The sequence below is a fragment of the Lineus longissimus genome, chromosome 13 (assembly GCF_910592395.1).
Source record: "Lineus longissimus chromosome 13, tnLinLong1.2, whole genome shotgun sequence".
NCBI lineage: Eukaryota > Metazoa > Nemertea > Pilidiophora > Heteronemertea > Lineidae > Lineus > Lineus longissimus.
Genome location: NC_088320.1, coordinates 5,054,662 through 5,076,151, shown reverse-complemented (window position 1 = coordinate 5,076,151; position 21,490 = coordinate 5,054,662). Strand labels below are relative to the sequence as shown.

At 41.8% G+C, this 21,490-nt stretch overlaps 1 protein-coding gene across 1 annotated transcript; it reads left to right on the top strand.

Annotated features, from left to right (window-relative positions):
- The first annotated feature begins 4,909 nt into the window (after positions 1-4,909).
- On the top strand, positions 4,910-7,480 carry LOC135498122 (uncharacterized). The gene is made up of 2 exons (XM_064788294.1): positions 4,910-5,032; positions 5,553-7,480. Exon 2 carries the CDS (start codon positions 5,565-5,567, stop codon positions 6,768-6,770), a length of 1,206 nt encoding a protein of 401 aa, XP_064644364.1. The 5' UTR covers positions 4,910-5,032; positions 5,553-5,564; the 3' UTR covers positions 6,771-7,480.
- The last annotated feature ends 14,010 nt before the right edge of the window (positions 7,481-21,490 follow it).

The window sequence follows — 21,490 nt, the reverse complement described above, 5'->3', positions numbered from 1 at the left end:
AGCGTCGAAACGAGCACATATGATCAAGAGGTACCAGTTTCACCAATCCACAACCAGTTTTAGATTATTTAATCCAAGTTTGATATCATGCACATGGTCGATCGATGACTATTAACATGTTTAGTGTGGATAAACAATTGGTTGGCAGCACCAAGTTCGTCCGATGGTCTTGGCGTCATGTTCTGGCTTGGCATGTTTCGATTTCGTGGGTCTTACGGTGAAACTAGAGTAGGCCTATGTACATGTATTCTGACCACCTGGCTAGAAATGTTTACCCAACGATATTTGTTTTGTTAACATCCAAACATGAGTAAATTGTAATTTATCGGCAAAAGAGGATCTATTTATTTATTCATTTACTCATCTATTGATAGATTTTAAATATATTCTTATTTTTTGTTGTACAATATCAATGTAGTTCTTTGTAAATTGTTGTTGTCGTTGTTGTCGTCGTCGTCGTTGTTGTTGTTGTTGTTGTTATTGTGTTGTTGCAATTGGCATGGTTTTTTTCTGATGGAAAACAATGAGTGCGGACTTTCACATGTAGAAATCACCAAGGAAGCAACTTCAGAGAAGAAAAAACCCAGAATCAACAACAATTGGTGTCATATGGTAACCGCACAACGTTGCGGAACCAGAAGATTTCAAGTAGTCTCGAATTGGGAGGTGGAGATTGTCCTTCAATTCCAGCGTCTATTATTGTAGCAGTTAAAGGCCTACCACGCCGCTCGTTCAAATCTAAAATCTGATATTTTCTAAATACAATGTACAGAGAGGTTGTACTGTACATATATTCAAAAATACACGCGCTCACAAACAACGACTGGGACACTCTAAAAGCAAATGGATGTTGAAATGCCAGTACGATCGATACATGAACTCCACTGAGGCGTCACTTGTGATAATGATATTTGTAATAAACATTATTTTGATAAGCACGAGTACAGATCATTCGGCGAATCTCTTCAACGAACGACTTTCACTTTCTTGCTTAAACTCGGGAAAGGCCGACTTGTAGACCAATTACGCATTGATCTTCAGGCAGATAGGACTTTATATCGCTAGCTAGGTCTTACACAGTGGCGTATGTTGGTATTTTCGAAGCTTCCTTCTGAACTTTGTCTGTTCGAGTTGGCAACGAAATTACTCGACGCCGTGCCGTCAACATTCTGAAATGAAAGGTAAGAAATGAAAATTCCACCAACAGAACAAACATCTTTTTTCAATTTCGTAAAAGATCTTGTGTGTGATCTAATCAACCCTCTCTGGAGCACCAGTGGTTACGAACGGCGTACTTCTTTCAAAACCAATGCAAATACTGGTTCAAGTGCTGTGTCACGGTGAACGACAGTTGCATTGATACGAGAGACATATTTCACTTTTGTGCTAGTGAGAGTTTAAAATATTTGTTTTGAGTAAGACATGTCGTTGCTAATGTAAACAAAACTCGCGTATTAAGTGATTTTGAAAGGAAAGGGGTTGTTCAGCGAATTTTATATAATCAAAAGAGTACAAAGTAGGCCTATACGCTTTGGGCTTCACTCAGTAACCGTGCCCTCTAGTACATCATAATAGTAAATCTAGGAATCAACTTTTTACACATAACTCTTTCCTGAGCAACGGGGTTTGAGAAAAGAATAGGCATTCTTTCTTCATGTACTCTTGTGAAATACTTAAAATCTCATCGGTTTTTTTTGCCAGATAATTAGCAAGATGGCGTCCAAGATAGCCAGCGTCAGCCAAACCTGTCCGATATGTTTGGAGTCTTTTCCCGTGGTGAAGATGCTGAGTGTATGCAAGCACATCTTCTGCCCAAGGTGCCTTTCAAACCATCTCGCAAAATCAAACCCCGAAAATGCGATCATTCATTGTCCGACATGTTACGCTGAGAGCCCTCTATCGGAGAGAGTTGTCGGTGGTTTGGTTAACTACACTGGAGATGGCACTGATGTAGAAAACCTTGAACTAGTGGGAGCTGTTAGAGTTGGTGATCATTTTCACGAGAAACCGGCACCTGGAGCTCCAAATGAGGCATTAAAAGGAGGCGCCATAGGCACCGTGACTGTTAATAAGACCGACCTTGATGGGGAGCTAAACGAAATACCATATGGGAAACCTCGCCAGCGGGATATTGGGCAGTGTCAATTGGTATTTGAAAAGACCTACAACTCCGACATTGTAAGCATTGCAAATCTCGGAAGCAACTTTGCCGTCACTTACACCGTAAACGCTTCCGCTGGTTCACCATACCAAATCGACATCTTCGAGTTCCCTGATAAACCCAAACATACGATAACTCGAGACATAACGGACCTGAGGCATATTGCTGCAACTCCTGATGGTAATCTGGCGGTCCTGTGTGTGCCGTTTGGTAGCAACTGTTCTGTTAGTATATTTGATTCTGAAACAAGCAATATAAAATCAACCACTTACCTAGATGTCATCGAGCGTATGTATATGTTGTCATTTGACGTCATGGAACGCCATAAATGCGTTATCATGGACGGGGAAATGGTGAAGGTGTTCGGTCAAGATGGATCCGTTGTCCTCTCACAGAAGGTCAAAGAAAGGTCTGGACAAATAGCATGTTGTGGCAGGTTTGTCTTTGTAACTGTATGGAACCGAGGCATCGATGTCTATGAGCTGAAAGAGAATCAACTCGTCCACATCACCAGAAGTGAACCCATTGAGTACGTGTGTGATGTTTCAGCTACAGACCGCGATGAGGTGACGGTCCAGTGCGAGCGAAATGGTTCTTGCTCCTTAGGGAGGTCAGTGTTTAAAACCAACGGATTTTCAGAATGGTCGTTTAAGAATGTTGAACCACGCTCTCGAGGAGGAGGCGATGTCTCTGTACGGGGACACCATATCGTGACATCCATTGGTAAAACAGTCCGCGTGTTTGCGGATTGTATATAAGTCGGAGAGATTAAACTCATTAGAAGATCATGATACATGTACCTACCGCGTGTATTTTGCGTGTTGTTTTGGGCAGAGTCGATGAAAGGACGGACATCATGCGCCAAACAAGTATTAGTTAGTTTTAGAAACAGATAGTCCGGGAATCAAGGATTTTATTAGTCGCTTTTTAATTATCTCTGAGATAAAGGTTACGAATCGCTAAACAATTGGAGCGGATACTTTTAGAAGGCGGATATATAAGACTGCTACACAGGCGTCAATTTTCAAATGTTGTGAACAAGATAATTAGCGACAGGAAAAGACGGAGTTGTTTTCTTCATCCGATCGAGTTTGGCCAGGACATGAGGGACAGCAACTTAAGAAAGTTAACCGAGATGTAGGATACCCGGCTTCGATTTTAGTAATCTGACCACCCCGCATTCATTATTGAGACTCTGACCACTACTGTGGCGATGATCTTACCACGCGGGTCTCCCGATGTCTCCCTTGGTGTTAGTTTTGATACATTTAGTCCTCTGATCCGAATGTTGCGATGTCAGAATCTGACCACCACTCATTCATCATTGCGACCCTGGCATCTGTTTTGGTGATGATCTGACCACGCGGGTCGCCCAATGAGTAAGGATAGCTCGTTGATCAGAATGCTGCCAACTGCAGCCTCTGACAGATGGCATGGCAGTCACATCCCTATATAAATCTTCTCTAGTCCTAAACACTAGTATATATATGCAGAGTTTGATTTTGTTTCGCTGATCAAGCAGAACTTGTCCAAAGTTCTGTGATAAAATTGAAAAAGTATGGACTAGTTTCGTTCCTCAGGCCCCCTTCCAGCCACCTCCCCTTTTATCTCCCGAAGTAAAGCCCTTTTAGCCCGATTAGACAGCGCTGTGATATTGAACGGCGCTGCCAATGGAATTTATTTCCTAATGCAGTGAAAAATATATGATTTGCTGGTGATCGTTAGAAGCAGTGCTGCTCTGGTGGTATATTTCGTGATTTAGCATACAACTTGTGCGGATGCCATACCTCGACTCAAAGCTCGGGTCTGAATATACATGTATAGAATTCTTGCCCCTTCCCCATCAAAAAAAATGTACTTTCCCAAAGACTTTTTTGAAACCAGAGTGAATGGTAATTTCGCTTATTACAGCCATTAAAAATCGTACACTGCACTGTACTCGGTGGTCATTAAAAGCAATCTTGTTCAGTTCCACGGAGTGTACTAGATTATTCATGCCGATGAACGTAACCTAATTTCGGGGTTGCTGTATTGCTCCATCCGGGAGTTGGGTCCGGAATGGGGCGAAAGGTCCCGACATTCCACTGCCTGCGGGATACTGCCCACTGCATATAGTTGTTGTCGTTGTTGTTGTCGTCGTCGTTGTTGTTGTTGTTGTTGTTATTGTGTTGTTGCAATTGGCATGGTTTTTTTCTGATGGAAAACAATGAGTGCGGACTTTCACATGTAGAAATCACCAAGGAAGCAACTTCAGAGAAGAAAAAACCCAGAATCAACAACAATTGGTGTCATATGGTAACCGCACAACGTTGCGGAACCAGAAGATTTCAAGTAGTCTCGAATTGGGAGGTGGAGATTGTCCTTCAATTCCAGCGTCTATTATTGTAGCAGTTAAAGGCCTACCACGCCGCTCGTTCAAATCTAAAATCTGATATTTTCTAAATACAATGTACAGAGAGGTTGTACTGTACATATATTCAAAAATACACGCGCTCACAAACAACGACTGGGACACTCTTAAAGCAAATGGATGTTGAAATGCCAGTACGATCGATACATGAACTCCACTGAGGCGTCACTTGTGATAATGATATTTGTAATAAACATTATTTTGATAAGCACGAGTACAGAGTACAGATCATTCGATCAATCTCTTCAACGAACGACTTTCACTTTCTTGCTTAAACTCGGGAAAGGCCGACTTGTAGACCAATTACGCATTGATCTTCAGGCAGATAGGACTTTATATCGCTAGCTAGGTCTTACACAGTGGCGTATGTTGGTATTTTCGAAGCTTCCCTCTGAACTTTGTCTGTTCGAGTTGGCAACGAAATTACTCGACGCCGTGCCGTCAACATTCTGAAATGAAAGGTAAGAAATGAAAATTCCACCAACAGAACAAACATCTTTTTTCAATTTCGTAAAAGATCTTGTGTGTGATCTAATCAACCCTCTCTGGAGCACCAGTGGTTACGAACGGCGTACTTCTTTCAAAACCAATGCAAATACTGGTTCAAGTGCTGTGTCACGGTGAACGACAGTTGCATTGATACGAGAGACATATTTCACTTTTGTGCTAGTGAGAGTTTAAAATATTTGTTTTGAGTAAGACATGTCGTTGCTAATGTAAACAAAACTCGCGTATTAAGTGATTTTGAAAGGAAAGGGGTTGTTCAGCGAATTTTATATAATCAAAAGAGTACAAAGTAGGCCTATACGCTTTGGGCTTCACTCAGTCACCGTGCCCTCTAGTACATCATAATAGTAAATCTAGGAATCAACTTTTTACACATAACTCTTTCCTGAGCAACGGGGTTTGAGAAAAGAATAGGCATTCTTTCTTCATGTACTCTTGTGAAATACTTAAAATCTCATCGGTTTTTTTTGCCAGATAATTAGCAAGATGGCGTCCAAGATAGCCAGCGTCAGCCAAACCTGTCCGATATGTTTGGAGTCTTTTCCCGTGGTGAAGATGCTGAGTGTATGCAAGCACATCTTCTGCCCAAGGTGCCTTTCAAACCATCTCGCAAAATCAAACCCCGAAAGTGCGATCATTCATTGTCCGACATGTTACGCTGAGAGCCCTCTATCGGAGAGAGGTGTCGGTGGTTTGGTTAACTACACTGGAGATGGCACTGATGTAGAAAACCTTGAACTAGTGGGAGCTGTTAGAGTTGGTGATCATTTTCACGAGAAACCGGCACCTGGAGCGCCAAATGAGGCATTAAAAGGAGGCGCCATAGGCACCGTGACTGTTAATAAGACCGACCTTGATGGGGAGCTAAACGAAATACCATATGGGAAACCTCGCCAGCGGGATATTGGGCAGTGTCAATTGGTATTTGAAAAGACCTACAACTCCGACATTGTAAGCATTGCAAATCTCGGAAGCAAGTTTGCCGTCACTTACACCGTAAACGCTTCCGCTGGTTCACCATACCAAATCGACATCTTCGAGTTCCCTGATAAACCCAAACATACGATAACTCGATACATAACGGACCTGCGGCATATTGCTGCAACTCCTGATGGTAATCTGGCGGTCCTGTGTGTGCCGTTTGGTAGCAACTGTTCTGTTAGTATATTTGATTCTGAAACAAGCAATATAAAATCAACCACTTACCTAGATGTCATCGAGCGTATGTATATGTTGTCATTTGACGTCATGGAACGCCATAAATGCGTTATCATGGACGGGGAAATGGTGAAGGTGTTCGGTCAAGATGGATCCGTTGTCCTCTCACAGAAAGTCAAAGAAAGGTCTGGACAAATAGCATGTTGTGGCAGGTTCGTCTTTGTAACTGTATGGAACCGAGGCATCGATGTCTATGAGCTGAAAGAGAATCAACTCGTCCACATCACCAGAAGTGAACCCATTGAGTACGTGTGTGATGTTTCAGCTACAGACCGCGATGAGGTGACGGTCCAGTGCGAGCGAAATGGTTCTTGCTCCTTAGGGAGGTCAGTGTTTAGAACCAACGGATTTTCAGAATGGTCGTTTAAGAATGTTGAACCACGCTCTCGAGGAGGAGGCGATGTCTCTGTACGGGGACACCATATCGTGACATCCATTGGTAAAACAGTCCGCGTGTTTGCGGATTGTATATAAGTCGGAGAGATTAAACTCATTAGAAGATCATGATACATGTACCTACCGCGTGTATTTTGCGTGTTGTTTTGGGCAGAGTCGATGAAAGGACGGACATCATGCGCCAAACAAGTATTAGTTAGTTTTAGAAACAGATAGTCCGGGAATCAAGGATTTTATTAGTCGCTTTTTAATTGTCTCTGAGATAAAGGTTACGAATCTCTAAACAATTGGAGCGGATACTTTTAGAAGGCGGACATTTAAGACTGCTACACAGGCGTCAATTTTCAAATGTTGTGAACAAGATAATTAGCGACAGGAGAAGACGGAGTTGCTTTCTTCACCTGATCGAGTTTGGCCAGGACATGAGGGACTGCAACTTAAGAAAGTTAACCGAGATGTAGAATACCCGGCTTCGATTTCAGTAATCTGACCACCCCGCATTCATTATTGAGACTCTGACCACTACTGTGGCGATGATCTTACCACGCGGGTCTCCCGATGTCTCCCTTGGTGTTAGTTTTGATACATTTAGTCCTCAGATCCGAATGTTGCGATGTCAGAATCTGACCACCCCTCATTCATCATTGCGACCCTGGCATCTGTGTTGGTGATGATCTGACCACGCGGGTCGCCCAATGAGTATGGATGGCTCGTTGATCAGAATGCTGCCAAGTGCGGCCTCTGACAGATGGCATGGCAGTCACATCCCTATATAAATCTTCTCTAGTCCTAAACACTAGTATATATATGCAGAGTTTGATTTTGTTTCGCTGATCAAGCAGAACTTGTCCAAAGTTCTGTGATAAAATTGAAAAAGTATGGACTAGTTTCGTTCCTCAGGCCCCCTTCCAGCCCCCCCCCCCCCTCCTTTTATCTCCTGAAGTAAAGCCCTTTTAGCCACATTAGACAGCGCTGTGATATTGAAAAGCGCTGCCAATGGAATTTCTTTCCTGATGCAGTGAAAATATATGATTTGCTGGTGATCGTTAGAAGCAGTGCTGCTCTGGTGGTATATTTCGTGATTTAGCATACAACTTGTGCGGATGCCATACCTAGACTCAAAGCTCGGGTCCGAATATACATGTATAGAATTCTTGCCCCTTCCCCATCAAAAAAATGTGCTTTCCCCAAAGACTTTTTTGAAACCAGAGTGAATGGTAATTTCGCTTATTACAGCCATTAAAAATCGTACACTGCACGGTACTCTGTGGTCATTAAAAGCAATCTTGTTCAGGGTTAACCACGGAGTGTACTAGATTATTCATGCCGATGAACGTAACCTAATTTCGGGGTTGCTGTATTGCTCCATCCGGGAGTTGGGTCCGGAATGGGGCGAAAGGTCCCGACATTCAACTGCCTGCAGGATACTGCCCACTGCATATGGACTCACTCTGGCCCGATCAGAGAAGAACGCAGGATCCCCTTGGATTATTTTCATACTTGGGAAGGAACAGTTTTTGAACGTATGTTGGCATTGCTGTGGATACGCACTGATCGTCGACCCAGAGATGATGACCATCGGATTTTGTACTTACGAGGACGGGTTGGAAAGTAAATAAAAGGTAAAGTGTGATTTTTCACTGCATCCCCAAACGATTATCATCATCATAATAGTGAGGTTTTGCTATCCCGTTCCGAGAACCAATTCACCGAGAATGGTACTCGTTCCCTTTCCCTTAACAGATATGTAGAAATGGATATCGTATTCCCGACCGAGATCAAGCAGTATCTGATGCTTTTCAAAGTTACATTACACTCCATTACGTTTACTGCCCCTTGAAGATAAAACCATTCGTACAGCTCGAAAACGCCTTTTGGAGCGTACCGAATTATCAAGATTTTGTCTTATAATCCTCCGATAAGCAAATCAGTTGTGTGATCGTCCAGTCACGAAAGAAAAAAGGGTACAACAGTTCGCCTACAAATGTATTTTTCTAACAAATAGCTTTATTTTCTAATTTAAAATTGACCAAAAAAATAACGAGTTTATAACCATTTAGTTTGACCAGTGTTGGTCATATCGCGCGCTGTCCATCATTTGATCTAACCCGCCCATTGTCCGAGAGCTGATACCTCATTGTAAAGCTCGACTATCTGCTCACGGAACAATAGGCCCAATCTTGGGAGGACCTGAATTGTTCGAATTTGGTTCTTAGGGGCCTGTAAACGTAATGTTCGCAGTGGCGTTTCGGGCGCTTTGCGAAAGCTCCCTATTATGAAACGGTCTGACGACCGTGAAACAAGAGTATTCATATTGTTACGTCGACTGGTAACAGATCAATTGCAATCATCGTCTGCTACTGGGGATCCATCTTGAGGCTGCGAGGTGGCTAGTAGTGGTAAGTGCCTCATTTTTCCATGTCTGTTTCATCAGATAAAGTTTAACTCTTTCGGTTCGTAGTATGGGATAGTGTCTTATTTGGCCCACTCCAAGGAATAGAGGTAAACGCTTACGACTTTGGTAAGAACAGTCAGGTGAGTGTTTTTTTTCTTTCTTATATCATATTCATTGTTCTTCGTCTGTATTCGTTATTTCAAATTTTCGTTTTGTCAGAATCATGGCTGGTTTCTTTTTAGTCGATTCTAATTGACATACTGTTGATGTAGTACATGTACTGGTATGCGTTCTCAAATGGATATACCAGTAACCCTTTTTAAATGTTCGGTTAATACTTTTAGGATGTTGCCTCATATAAAGCACAGTCAGAAATGCATCCTGTATTTCCATTTTTTCCATTCAGCAAACGTACTTACTAGATCATCATTTATATATTCTCATCATGAACATGTCTCGTTTTCTTATTACAACTGTACAATCACGTGGTGCATCCAACGAGTCCTCCTCTCGCGCCAATTAAAGTCGACGCAACCTTTGCGTTTGTGAAGCCGCGCTGATTGCCTTCATGTCGATATGCACTGGGGGCTTCTTAAGGTCTCTTTATCTTTAACCTTTTAAGACAAATGGATTTTTAAGCGAAGAGATTTTTTCCGAAATGTATATTCACAGTGCCTCAACTTAAAGAAGTTGGTTCGTTTCTACTGACATTCGACTGGGGAACCTTTACAAGACGAATGAATAAATCATTCTTGGCTACCTTTATTTTTAGTTGCCTCAACCATACTTGCTGCCATTAGACTCCCGTGGGGACAGTCTAAGGTTAAGAGATCTACCACTTCCAATTCGTTGTAGAATAAAACATCAACCCAAAAATAGCACTGGCAGAAGTCAGTCATATTTGAAATAGTCAGTATGCATTGGGGAGTGTAGCATTGGGGAGAGCATCAAGTCTCTTTTTCTTTAACTTTGAAGAACAATCATTGATTTTAAACGAAGTTATTGCCGAATAAAACAAGTAAGGAAAACATTTTACATTTTGATAAAAAAATATTTACTTCAACACACCGGCTTTCTGAAAACACTGATTGGTAATATTCAGCTTGTGAAAAAAGGTTTTTCAAAGGTACCGAAAAGTCGGTCACTCTTCCTCCACGGCAAAGTCTTGTCGGTGACCATGATGACCCCTGCCTCGTGAATGTTATTACACTCCGCAGAGGATCGGTCCTATCTCTCCCGCGGAAGACTATGTTTAGGACAACGAATGGACTGCTTCGGGAGTCTAGAGTGATATATGCAACCCAGTGCGTCCTCTGCCGCAGCATTGATACAATTAGTGCAAAACGGAATAAAATATTGAAAGAGCAATGAGGAGAGATAGATAAAATATATATATGATCTCCATTAGCCAACACATTGTTGGGATGGACTGCGAACCCCTGACAATAGACAGGCCCTAAGGCCTACGAACGACGAAGTACCAAGTATGCAGACTGTACTTTATCATCGCTATCTTTTTATGCGTGCAAAGGGGGACGGGTATTTTAATTATGCGTACGTGCAAAATATACGGCCCCTAGGAGAACGATTAGATTTAGTTTAAATGACATTTTATGTCCATTTTTATCAACAAAACTACAAACTGAATTAAGATTATTCTGATTCTGTGTTAATTGAATAACAGAAATAAAATCCGATCATCAAATGGAACATGTTGCATTTTTGATTGAAATCAGTAGCAACAATTAAGTTAATTTCAGTTGGCATGAGTGGTTTCTGAGAACGTAACCAATTTAGGAGTTTCTACCTTAAATTATTGAGCAGGACAGTCTCCGTGGGTCCCATTATCCAAAGCAGACATGATATCCAAGCATCTTCTCTTTGCCAGTATTAGCTTCCATGCTGTATTAGTCACTGTACATTATATACTGCAATCGCGCAGTAAAAATCTACAAAAAATGGCCGCGGTTACAGATCCGTACTCATTTTGGGGATAAAATTACATAATACATGTACAAATGTTGCAGAGAAAACAGCGTCCACCAATTGGTACAATACCGGTAGCTAAATGAATCATCCTTCACGTGCTAGACGCCTTCTGTGGATTAATCAGAAGCCTAATTACCGATAAATTCCTGATATTATTTACTATAGATTCGCCATATTTGTATGTCAATTGTTTTAGTGGCTATCATTAAATAATGGGCCTGTTAGTGACCTCAATGTTAAACTAATATCATGAATGGCATCAAACAAATTAAAGTCTGCACCAACCATCAAGCGTAAGTGTGTCAGTCAGGAAGGGGTCCATACATTATTGTACAACTTTTTCTGGTTTTTCATCTTTTTTTTGCTCTTGCAAATTCCAATCCGCCAGCAATGTCGGTAGCCTTCGTACAGCCGTGCAGTTTCACCGACCATTTCCGAGTAAAAATAAGGACACATGCACGAAAGTTGCTGATGGGTGGTTTGAGCTCAAAATGAGATATAGTCACTTGATATAGGCTACACTCTACCAAGTATGTGGTGAGCCCAGGCGATTTAATTTCAAGTTTGAATCCTGGCTCGAGAAAAAAATTCATGTGTCGATTGCGTGTCGAACGCCTGGCCAGGGGACCCAGGATTGAAATTGACCGCTGCATAAATGAGAGCCCAAGGGATGATTTGGTCCCCTTGAACCATCTAATATTCAAAACCGTGATATGATGATAATGTGCGTTATGCTCCAATGTAGACGTTTTTTCATCATTTGTTGCCCCGTTGGGATACCACCAAATGAAAGTTATACCTACCACTGCCCATAACGTAATGTAAATTTGTCACAGAGGACCCATCGTCAGTGTTCTAACCATTAGACGTCATTGCTAATAGTTTGATGGGGAAATCAATGGTGTGCCATGTACATAATTACGACTACAGAGATTATGCGAGACGTGATAATAAACAAGAAAAAACGGAAAGCAGGCCTGTCTGCCCCTTGGTTAGCATATTCCTCTACAGCTTCTATTTCATGATGAGATTTTTTTGTCAGGCTACACAAGACAAAAGTTGTTCAAATAGAAAAGTAACAAAAGTATTTCTTTACACCCTGTACACGATGCGGGGTACTCTAGTTGAAAGTAGTGTGTTCCTCTTGTACTCTCAGAGAGCACTTGCTAAGATTCTGTAGCCAGAAACACATCGTTGAGAGCAATTAATTCACATACATGTATGTCTCTTCCTGTAAGCAATTGTGGCTAGTTTTTAAAGGATATTTGCATTGGTTTGGTTGGTGGTAGTCGCTGAGAACCAAGTAAGCCCTACGGCGTTCGCATTTCTATTTTCCTGACCCATGGTTACAATAATGTTTTTATTAAACAGGCCGCAGTATGTAGGAGAACGTCCAACGTCTATAGTGTCGTAGACCCTTGAAAGTCTCAGGAAGGTTTTTTCACCACCACCCCATGGCCAGCTCCGGTGCGATCTCAGAGAATTGTGTGTCGAGATGAAGAACATTGTTGGGTTGGTTCGCTTATGATTAGCTTCATTCATGATGCAGCATGCGCACGCGCATACCCCGTCCAGATGTTGGAGTCGCGGTCCATAGATGCTATTATTCCTTGTAGGCCTTCAGAAGGCAACAGATGTCGTACACAAATCATTGGCTGGTTATTCATGGTGGCAATGTACGCATGATACGTGTTGATGGTTGCTAAATGAGAGAGTGGATAGTTAGTTATTGGGTGGATATCGGCTGAACTGCTGCTACAAAAGATCTGATGAAATAATATACGCAGTATGGTGATTCGGCGTAAGTACAGTAGTCATTGGGGTAAATACAGTTTATATTGATCGCTTTTATACTTATAGTAGAAAACTCAATTTTCTTAATTTACGCCTGCCTGAGGCTGATGAGGAAACTCACGAAACTCTACAGGGTGGCCCAGAAAGGTTTTCCCTTGCACAATAGAATTCTATTTTGTATCCATTTTGTTAGGTAAAATGATTCTGGGCCACCCTGTAGTACATGAACTTGTCACCCTGTTCAAAGACACTGGAGCGAAAGCGAAAAACGAGGACATTAGTGTTTTCCGACACAACGGGCCTGTGTATTTTACCGTCGCTCTATATTGTTACCTCAGTGTTACCTGCTTAAATAACTTTCGGCCAATGAGACAGTAGTGAACCATATCTCTTCTGGATGTGCCCTCCCATTTTTATAGCTCACCATGTTGCCAGAGAGTGTACCAAGTCATTGCTGGATGTCCCATGCCTCTTCACTATGCGTACTTTGTTTGATCAAGAACGTAGTGCACCATGTTTCTACAGGGTGGACCTTGTCTCCACCCTTAGGAAAAATGTGAAAGATTTTTGTGCTTATTGGCAACTCTGTCTCCCACCTTCCCGACATTATTTTGTTCCATCTGACTATCATTGTGACTTGGCCTTACTGAGGTTGAGACACCTCCACGTGGCCACAGAGAAGACAGTTCGGCTGGATTCTGGCAAAGAAACATATTCCTGCCGATACTGGCACGATACTGGCTAAATGCCGGCACCTTTGAGTGAAATCTGGAGGGAAAGTGCAGAAATTCAGCCGATATCCGCCCAACATCGGCCGTCTTGGCCGCACTATGCCATAATTCAGCCGATATCGGCCCAACATCGGCCGTCTTGACCGCACTATGCCATAATTCAGCCGATATCCGCCCAACATCGGCCGTCTTGGCCGCACTATGTCATAATTCAGCCGCCATAATTCAGCCAGTTATCCGCCCAACATCGGCCGTCTTGGCCGCACTATGCCATAACTCAGCCGATATCGGGACGAATTTCCATATTACCTGGGGACGCCCTTCAACCGTGGCTTAGACCCAACGTCACAGTAGCTTGTTTTTGGCTCACCGTAAGGGGAGTCTATACGATAGCGCTGTGTCCGTCGTCGTCGTCGTCGTCGTCGTCGTCGTCGTCGTCGTCGTCGTCGTCGTATCCTAACAGTGGCACGTTTCTTAACTGCTAGGGCTATGAACTTGAAACTTTGTACACAGAATGCCCCAGGTCAGCTGACCTCTGACACTGATTTTCGGTCCGATCTGATTCTCTGTTTGGCCACCAGGGGGCCAAATGTCGATATCTAAAAAGTGTGATATCTCGCTTATTAGTGACTTGTTTTCGATAAAACTTTTGTTGTAGGTACTCATAGCAAATATACATTTTATATTATACGGGTTTTTAATTTGACCTTGTTTTCAAGGTCACAGAGGTCATATGGCGTAAATTGGCCATTAGAGTGTAAACTATGGCACGTTTCTTAACCACTAAAGCTATGAACTTGAAACTTGGTACATATAACCCCCTATATCACATAGCCTCTGGTGCTGAATTTTGGTTTGATCTGATTCTCCACTTTGCCACCAGGGGGCCAAAAGTGGATATCTAAAAAGTGTGATATCTCGCTTATAAGTGACTCGTTTTCGATAAAATTTTTATGGTAGGTACTCTTAGGAAGAATACATCACATATCTTACGGGTTTTCAATTTGACCTACTTTTCAAGGTCACAGAGGTCATATGGCGTAAATTGGCCGTTAGAGTGTAAACTATGGCACGTTTCTTAACCACTAAAGCTATGAACTTGAAACTTGGTACATATAACCCCCTATATCACATAGCCTCTGGTGCTGAATTTCAGTTTGATCTGATTCTCAACTTTGCCACCAGGGGGCCAAAAGTGGATATCTAAAAAGTGTGATATCTCGCTTATAAGTGACTTGTTTTCGATAAAATTTTTATGGTAGGTACTCTTAGGAAGAATACATCACATGTCTTACGGGTTTTCAATTTGACCTACTTTTCAAGGTCACAGAGGTCATATGGCGTAAATTGGCCGTTAGAGTGTAAACTATGGCACGTTTCTTAACCAGTAAAGCTATGAACTTGAAACTTGGTGCATATAACCCCCTACATCAAATAACCTTTGATGCCGAATTTTGGCCTGATCTGATTCTTTATTCGGCCACCAGGGGGCCATAATGGAAGAAGGAAGAAGTGCAATATCTTGCTTATTTGAGTGAATTGTTTTCGATAAAATTTTTATGGCAGGGACTTCTAGCAAGGATACACCACATGTCCTACGATTTTTGGATTTGACCTCCTTTTCTAGGTCACAGAGGTCAAATGGCGTAAATTGGCCATTAGAGTGTAACTATGGCACGTTTCTTAACTGCTGAAGCTATGAACTTGAAAGTTGGTACATGTAACCCCCTACATCAGATAATCTCTGACACCGAATTTTGGCCTGATCTGATTCTTGATTTGGCCACCAGGGAGTCAAAACTGAAAAAGTAGGACATGCAATATCTCGCTTATTAATGACTTTTTTTCGATGAATTTTTTATTGCAGGGACTCTTAGCAATCACACGATATTGATCTTGTTGATGTCATAGACAATTATTGGTTGGATCATAAACTTATATATACTGCCCTGTCTTATTACTTGACATCAATACACATCTAAAAAAAGTCTTCATGCCTGATTGTGTTCACCATATTCACCTCTAAACTAAGCATGATCCTGCCTACTAAAAGATGTATACGGTGAGCACAATGGCCCCTGGCCGTTTCATTATACATTGGATCTTCGTACGTACTTGGAATTTCGCCATGAAATACGCTGCACTATCGCATGAAAATGAAATTATGTATATAGGCTAACGTATGTGTGCATATATTGTAAATTAATGTAGAACATTTTTTAAATTAAGGGATAAGAATATGATTGGCAATTTGGCAACAGGTGTTAAACAATATGAATATCGGGCTTGCTGCATGAGAATTGCCGACTCCCGAGGCAGTCCATTGCGTAATTGGATCTCCTCGTGAATCAAAATGTAATCCCGACTAAACAGCACCCCTTTTAGCCAGTCAGTGAACTACCGGTACGGCATTACGGGTTGGCGCCCTGTTGTGGTCGTCGGTGCAAACCCCAGAAAGCCCACTACTAAGTAGAAAATATGATCTACGAATGCCGCGTAAATGAATAAAACACGGAACTTGATGACACGACAGACCTTCGTATTTCGTACTTCTTTGGTGGCATTGCTAAACCTGCCTAATGTAAGATGCCGTCCAAAACGAACCGAAGACTAACAGTCCCTGTGTTACTAACAATTTACTGTATATTTGTACAGGTTAGATACTAAAACCAATTGCTTTGTCATATAATTACATCTGCTGCCCGTTCAATAAACGTCCTCAGGCCTGGTCCCACTATTCAAGCTAATGTTATGCCCAGCAGAAGGCCTATATCTTTCCTCGAAAAGTTTTGCTGCAATTGCAGCTGTTGCTGTTGACAGCTTTGGATCCCCACCAGTGCATTATTTGAGTTGATTATCAACCTACCATCCTGAGCTTCAGAGCTTTTCACACGGCACTTACAACATGCCGCTGACGCTGATGTTCGACGAATTTTACCTACGGGCCTACAGCACGACAGTTGACCATAACATGTGCTTGTAAATAGTAAAGAAAACCTATTTTGAATATCTTGCCATTACTGTTGCAATAAACAGTGAAACAAAAAAATCTCCAGCTGTTTTTCGCATTACCAGCTATGGCAGGCCTAGCACACTCTGTTTTGAATAGAGGGAGACTCCATCATTCCTATTGTTTGAGATTGGACAGGTGTGAATTAATCTGGCAATTAGCCTCCTGTGCATTGTTGCATGCAAACACTAAAATGTTTGGTTTTTGCTAATTAAGGGGCAAATCAGCCAAAAGTTTTGAAAGCTACACAAATGATTGTCGCAAGGAAGTACTTTATGATAGTTTGCGAAATTTTGATTAATTCTAGGCGGAAAGTAATATTTTTCGCATATTTGTTGGGAAAAAAATTGAAAATCCTCCAATTTTCAGCCCCCCTATGGACACTATGAATTTTTCTCCAATAAAGCTGAAATCTTGGGAATATAATCCTAAGAGTTATATCAATCACGTCTGAAGTCGGGAGTTTTGTATCAAATGTATAGTTTCGGAGCTAGCGCAGCTAGAAAAGCCCCCAAAACCCAATTTCTCAGGAATTTACACTACGGGCTACGAGTGAAGCATTACAGATTTACCAAAATTTTCAGCCTATAGATGGACCCATCGAATTGCCATCCAAATCACTCCAAATTTTGCCAGTAAATACCTAGACATATATAGAATTGTGTCAGAAGTCGGGAGTTGGGATTATTTTAACACCCCGCCCAAAAAGCCAACTTTATTGATATTTCCTATGCATTTTCCGTTAGGCTTGCCAGGACCAATTAAGCAGGTGCACTAATTGGCTTAATTGGCTAGGCGCGCAATAGCTGGTAATGGCCAGCTTAGTTCTTACTATTGGGAGAAAAAGATATCGCAACCAAAGTTACGAAGCATTCCACCAGCTTTACTAGTTCTTACCATCAGCGGCTGACGATACTGCCGCCAAAATTGTCAGCATAACTGTTTACACGTATACTCATTTCATCTCGACGACATGCAATTAATCTCAACGTATTCTTATAAAGTATCATCATGCTCCCTGACAGCACTTAACCTACTTCATCCTTATATCAATATTCATATTCTGTTTGGCATATTGGAGACAGGTATGGGTAAATGGAACGCCAGGTTATGAGAACATCCTCAAGTGTATCTCCTCTTCGCGCATGACCGGTGTAGTAGTTTGAAATGTCCGCGGATAGAATGTCCATATACCGGGGTTTTATTGTCACTGTAATATAGAAAAAATCCTTCAGACAGAGTACTGATGTCGTGTAGCCCTTACTATCATCAGAGTCATTCAAATATCTTGGGGACCCTTGCTTGACTGGAAAGCTGCTTAGAATTAAACGATATCTGAATGTTTAAACAAATCTACTCCGTATTCGGCTCCAGCATGTGACAAGACCTTCACCAAGAGCTTTAATCATGTGCGTGGTGTAATAACTGAAGCACGATGATGTTTGACACTCATGCTGTTGAATATTGCTTCATGCTGTGCAGAGCATTATCTATGTACCGAGGGCATAGAAGTACACAGATTCATAAAAAATGCTCAAATATCATTTTAACATACACATACATGTACGTATTCAATAATTATTTTCAAAGAATTGATGAGAGAAAAAAACGATATTGGTATAATTATCATTTCAGGTGATGGAGCATTGATGGTCAACGAATCATTCCAGCGGGAACCCGTGGCCTAATATGATCTGGAGTAACTATCAACGAGTCGTAGCTAGTTTTCATTTGGCGGCGGAGGGGGTGAAATAAAACATCCCCATTGGGAAAGAATCGGCAGACACGACTTTGAAATGCGCTGACAGCTGATGGCCACATTTGGAAGGAGGTTCAAAAGGTGTATTATTACGCAGCAAAGGAATACCTGTATTTCTTTCATGACGTCATAAGGGACGAAAGCGATCGTTGAGTCAAAGAATCTATGCAAATGTATATGGCAGCGAAATTGTAACAAAATAATAAATAATGTGGAAAAGTCAAAATTGACGGAAACTTTCGTGTATGACGTATGAAAGGAGTACACTCAACTGTGACGTCCAAAACTTTCGTGTATGACGTATGAAGGAGTACACTCAACTGTGACGTCGAATGCAACGACACCTTTCGAACAAATCAGGTATTAAATCTATGCAAAATGGCGTTGGCCAAAAAAATGAAGCAGCGCTTCGGGACGACTGTGGTGGCGAGAGTTATCTATTTATTTTCTTCCACGATAATTTGTCTAGGATTAATTATGTTGGTTATTCTTATTGTTCATATCCTGATACCTTTTATGAGGGTAATCGGCTACAAGCCAGCTAACTGCACGTTGAACCACACGCTTTATACCCCCTCGTTCAACTGCAGCGCGGAGTACGAAAAGTCCAAAATTGCTGAATTCCCGTGCCTTCACGTTTATATGAACTTTACGGACGAGAATAAGGTTCAACATACATCCTTGTTGCTGGAAAGTGAATACAACTTGGCTCGAAACAAACCAGCGGTAAGTTGATTGACAGTTTAGGAAAAAGATGATGAATTACTCTAGTTTCATAGGTCTAAGACCGGTGTAGATGTAGAAAATGTCCCCCTGGAAAAAGCGTGACAGTTCTTGAGACGCCATACGTCAGCAGTACTGAGATTAAAGCGCATAACAGAGTTTTTGCTCACCGGACATGCTATCTTTGGACATTTCAAACTTCCACACCGGTTCAGAATATTCAATTCAAACTATATCATCAAGCACATGGTCTTTCTCGATGCCATTTGACAGGTTCAATTCGAATAGGCAGTGTGTTAGCGACACCAATAACATGCAAGTAGTATGGGGGTGATTCGCGGCAACAATAACATGCAAGTAGTATGAGGGTGATTCGCGACTAAGTTTGACCGTGACCATGGTTTTGAATCAACCGGCCTCCGCAAATAGCGACTGCAGCGCCATTGCGGCTGAGGTTATGAATTCCCCGGATGATGGTCAGGGTAACCGAGCAGCCCTTGCATCAACTAATGTTTTTTATCTTCTGTTTTTCAGTGCTCTTATGCAACTTGTGCAAGATTCAAATGGGAAAACGAGAGAAATGTCAACAAGTTCAAGAAAAAATACACAAATAAGAGTGCAATTTACAACTGCCTTTACAGTCCCGCCAACACTTCCAAACTCATTGCAACAAAAATACACACTACAAACGTCGTCATGCATTGCATGTTGTGGCCTTCTTTCTGCATGGTATTTGGTACTTTGACCATTTTGATTGTGTACTGCGTTGTTGGTTGCGAGATCTGGGGACCGAGGATTGCCACTGTACAGTGGGACAAGAGTTTGAAACGCATCGAGATGGAGCAGGAGATTCAAAGGAGGACTGTCAAGAGTGAACAACCACGACACCAACTACCATTCACCCCGGAAACAAATGGAAATTACTCAAAGTATTAAAGGGGGACTACAGTCAGTAGCTAAGCGGCAATATTCAGGATCATGTTGGTCATCCATGGGTGACTAATAATATGCACAGTAAGGGACTGGGCCATGTCAGATTCAGCATGAAATAAATTTCTCGTAATATCCTGAATAGTTTTGATGTATTGCCGATGAGAGACACCCGTTGGTGATTTCTTGTAACTTGATTTGGCCTACTGGCTCCTACCTATACACTCCCTTTAGATAGTATTCTTGCTAATGCAAACCTTGACACCAGCATGCATTATATACTTTTCCACTTGATTTCATATTTATTTATTATCATTGACATTTTGTGCACACGTAAAAAACATGCAAACAACATAGTCTTCCGCGTGTAAAATTTTTCAATATGCAAATTACTTGATATCCTTATACATGTATTGTGTGTTCCATCTGCTGCATGCTGCCTGCAGACACATTTCGATTTATACGATTGAGTAATGGTCTCTAAAGCCATGCACCTTATTTAGATACATGTGTAGGTCATCTTTGTAGAGCGATGCAACAAATTGATTGGAATAGGCCCAACGATTGAGTGAGAAGTCAAACGGGCGATTCACGTGACCGACGACGTATTGTTCCGATGGTTCTGCTTTAAGCGGAATACTATGGAATCGGACAAATATTTACTTTGGGAGAAGGTGCTTCCATCCCCGAATACCAGAGTCAGTCGTATGCTCCTACCCTCGGCCCTCGGACACGTTACTGAGCTCGGTCATAAGTGCCGAGTGTTGATGAGGGATTTCTGATCCTCATCTCACCTTTATGACAGAAGCACAGAATGTGCCGGGGATATTTATTGAAAGTTATAGCCCATGTGATATCATTCTTTTAAGCATATTGTTCGTTTCACCATGCAACTCCGAGGAATTTTTGATGGCAGTCAGAAGCAGTGGACCGGCCACGCCCTGCTCTAGCAAGACGACATTAAAGATGCCGAATTGACTGCATCTGGAGTCTGTTAGATCATTAGCTTTTAGACATCTCATTGTTTGAGAAGATTTTACGAAATCTTCTCGCCTTCTCATATAAAGCTGTACTGGAAATGTATATCCCAATAGGCCTAGAGCCTGCAGGTATTCAGGCGCCAGGTTTTGCATAATTTATTAATGGATCGGGTTATTGAACAGTAAATTGTCAAATAAACTGACTTTTTCTATCGGCATTGCAGCTGACATGTTATCTTATCATTCTTATTTGAATAAAATCGTTATATAAGCTGGGCTCTTTTCATTTATTTCTTCAAAACTCACTACTCTGACACCAGCCGTCCAATGCACTGATGCCGGATACTCCATACCCCACCCCTCTAAAAAAAACTCCCTTTAGCGCGATCCATCATCCAACCAGTCTGCCTGGAGATCTTTTCATCATGTTGTATATTCCCTTCAACCTACAGAAGATTGGTGGAAGAGAATGGCAGTACCAATCCAA

Coding starts and splice junctions, on each gene's coding strand:
- LOC135498122 (XM_064788294.1), top strand. CDS start 5,565: ATGGCGTCCAAGATAGCCAGCGTCAGCCAAACCTGTCCGATATGTTTG.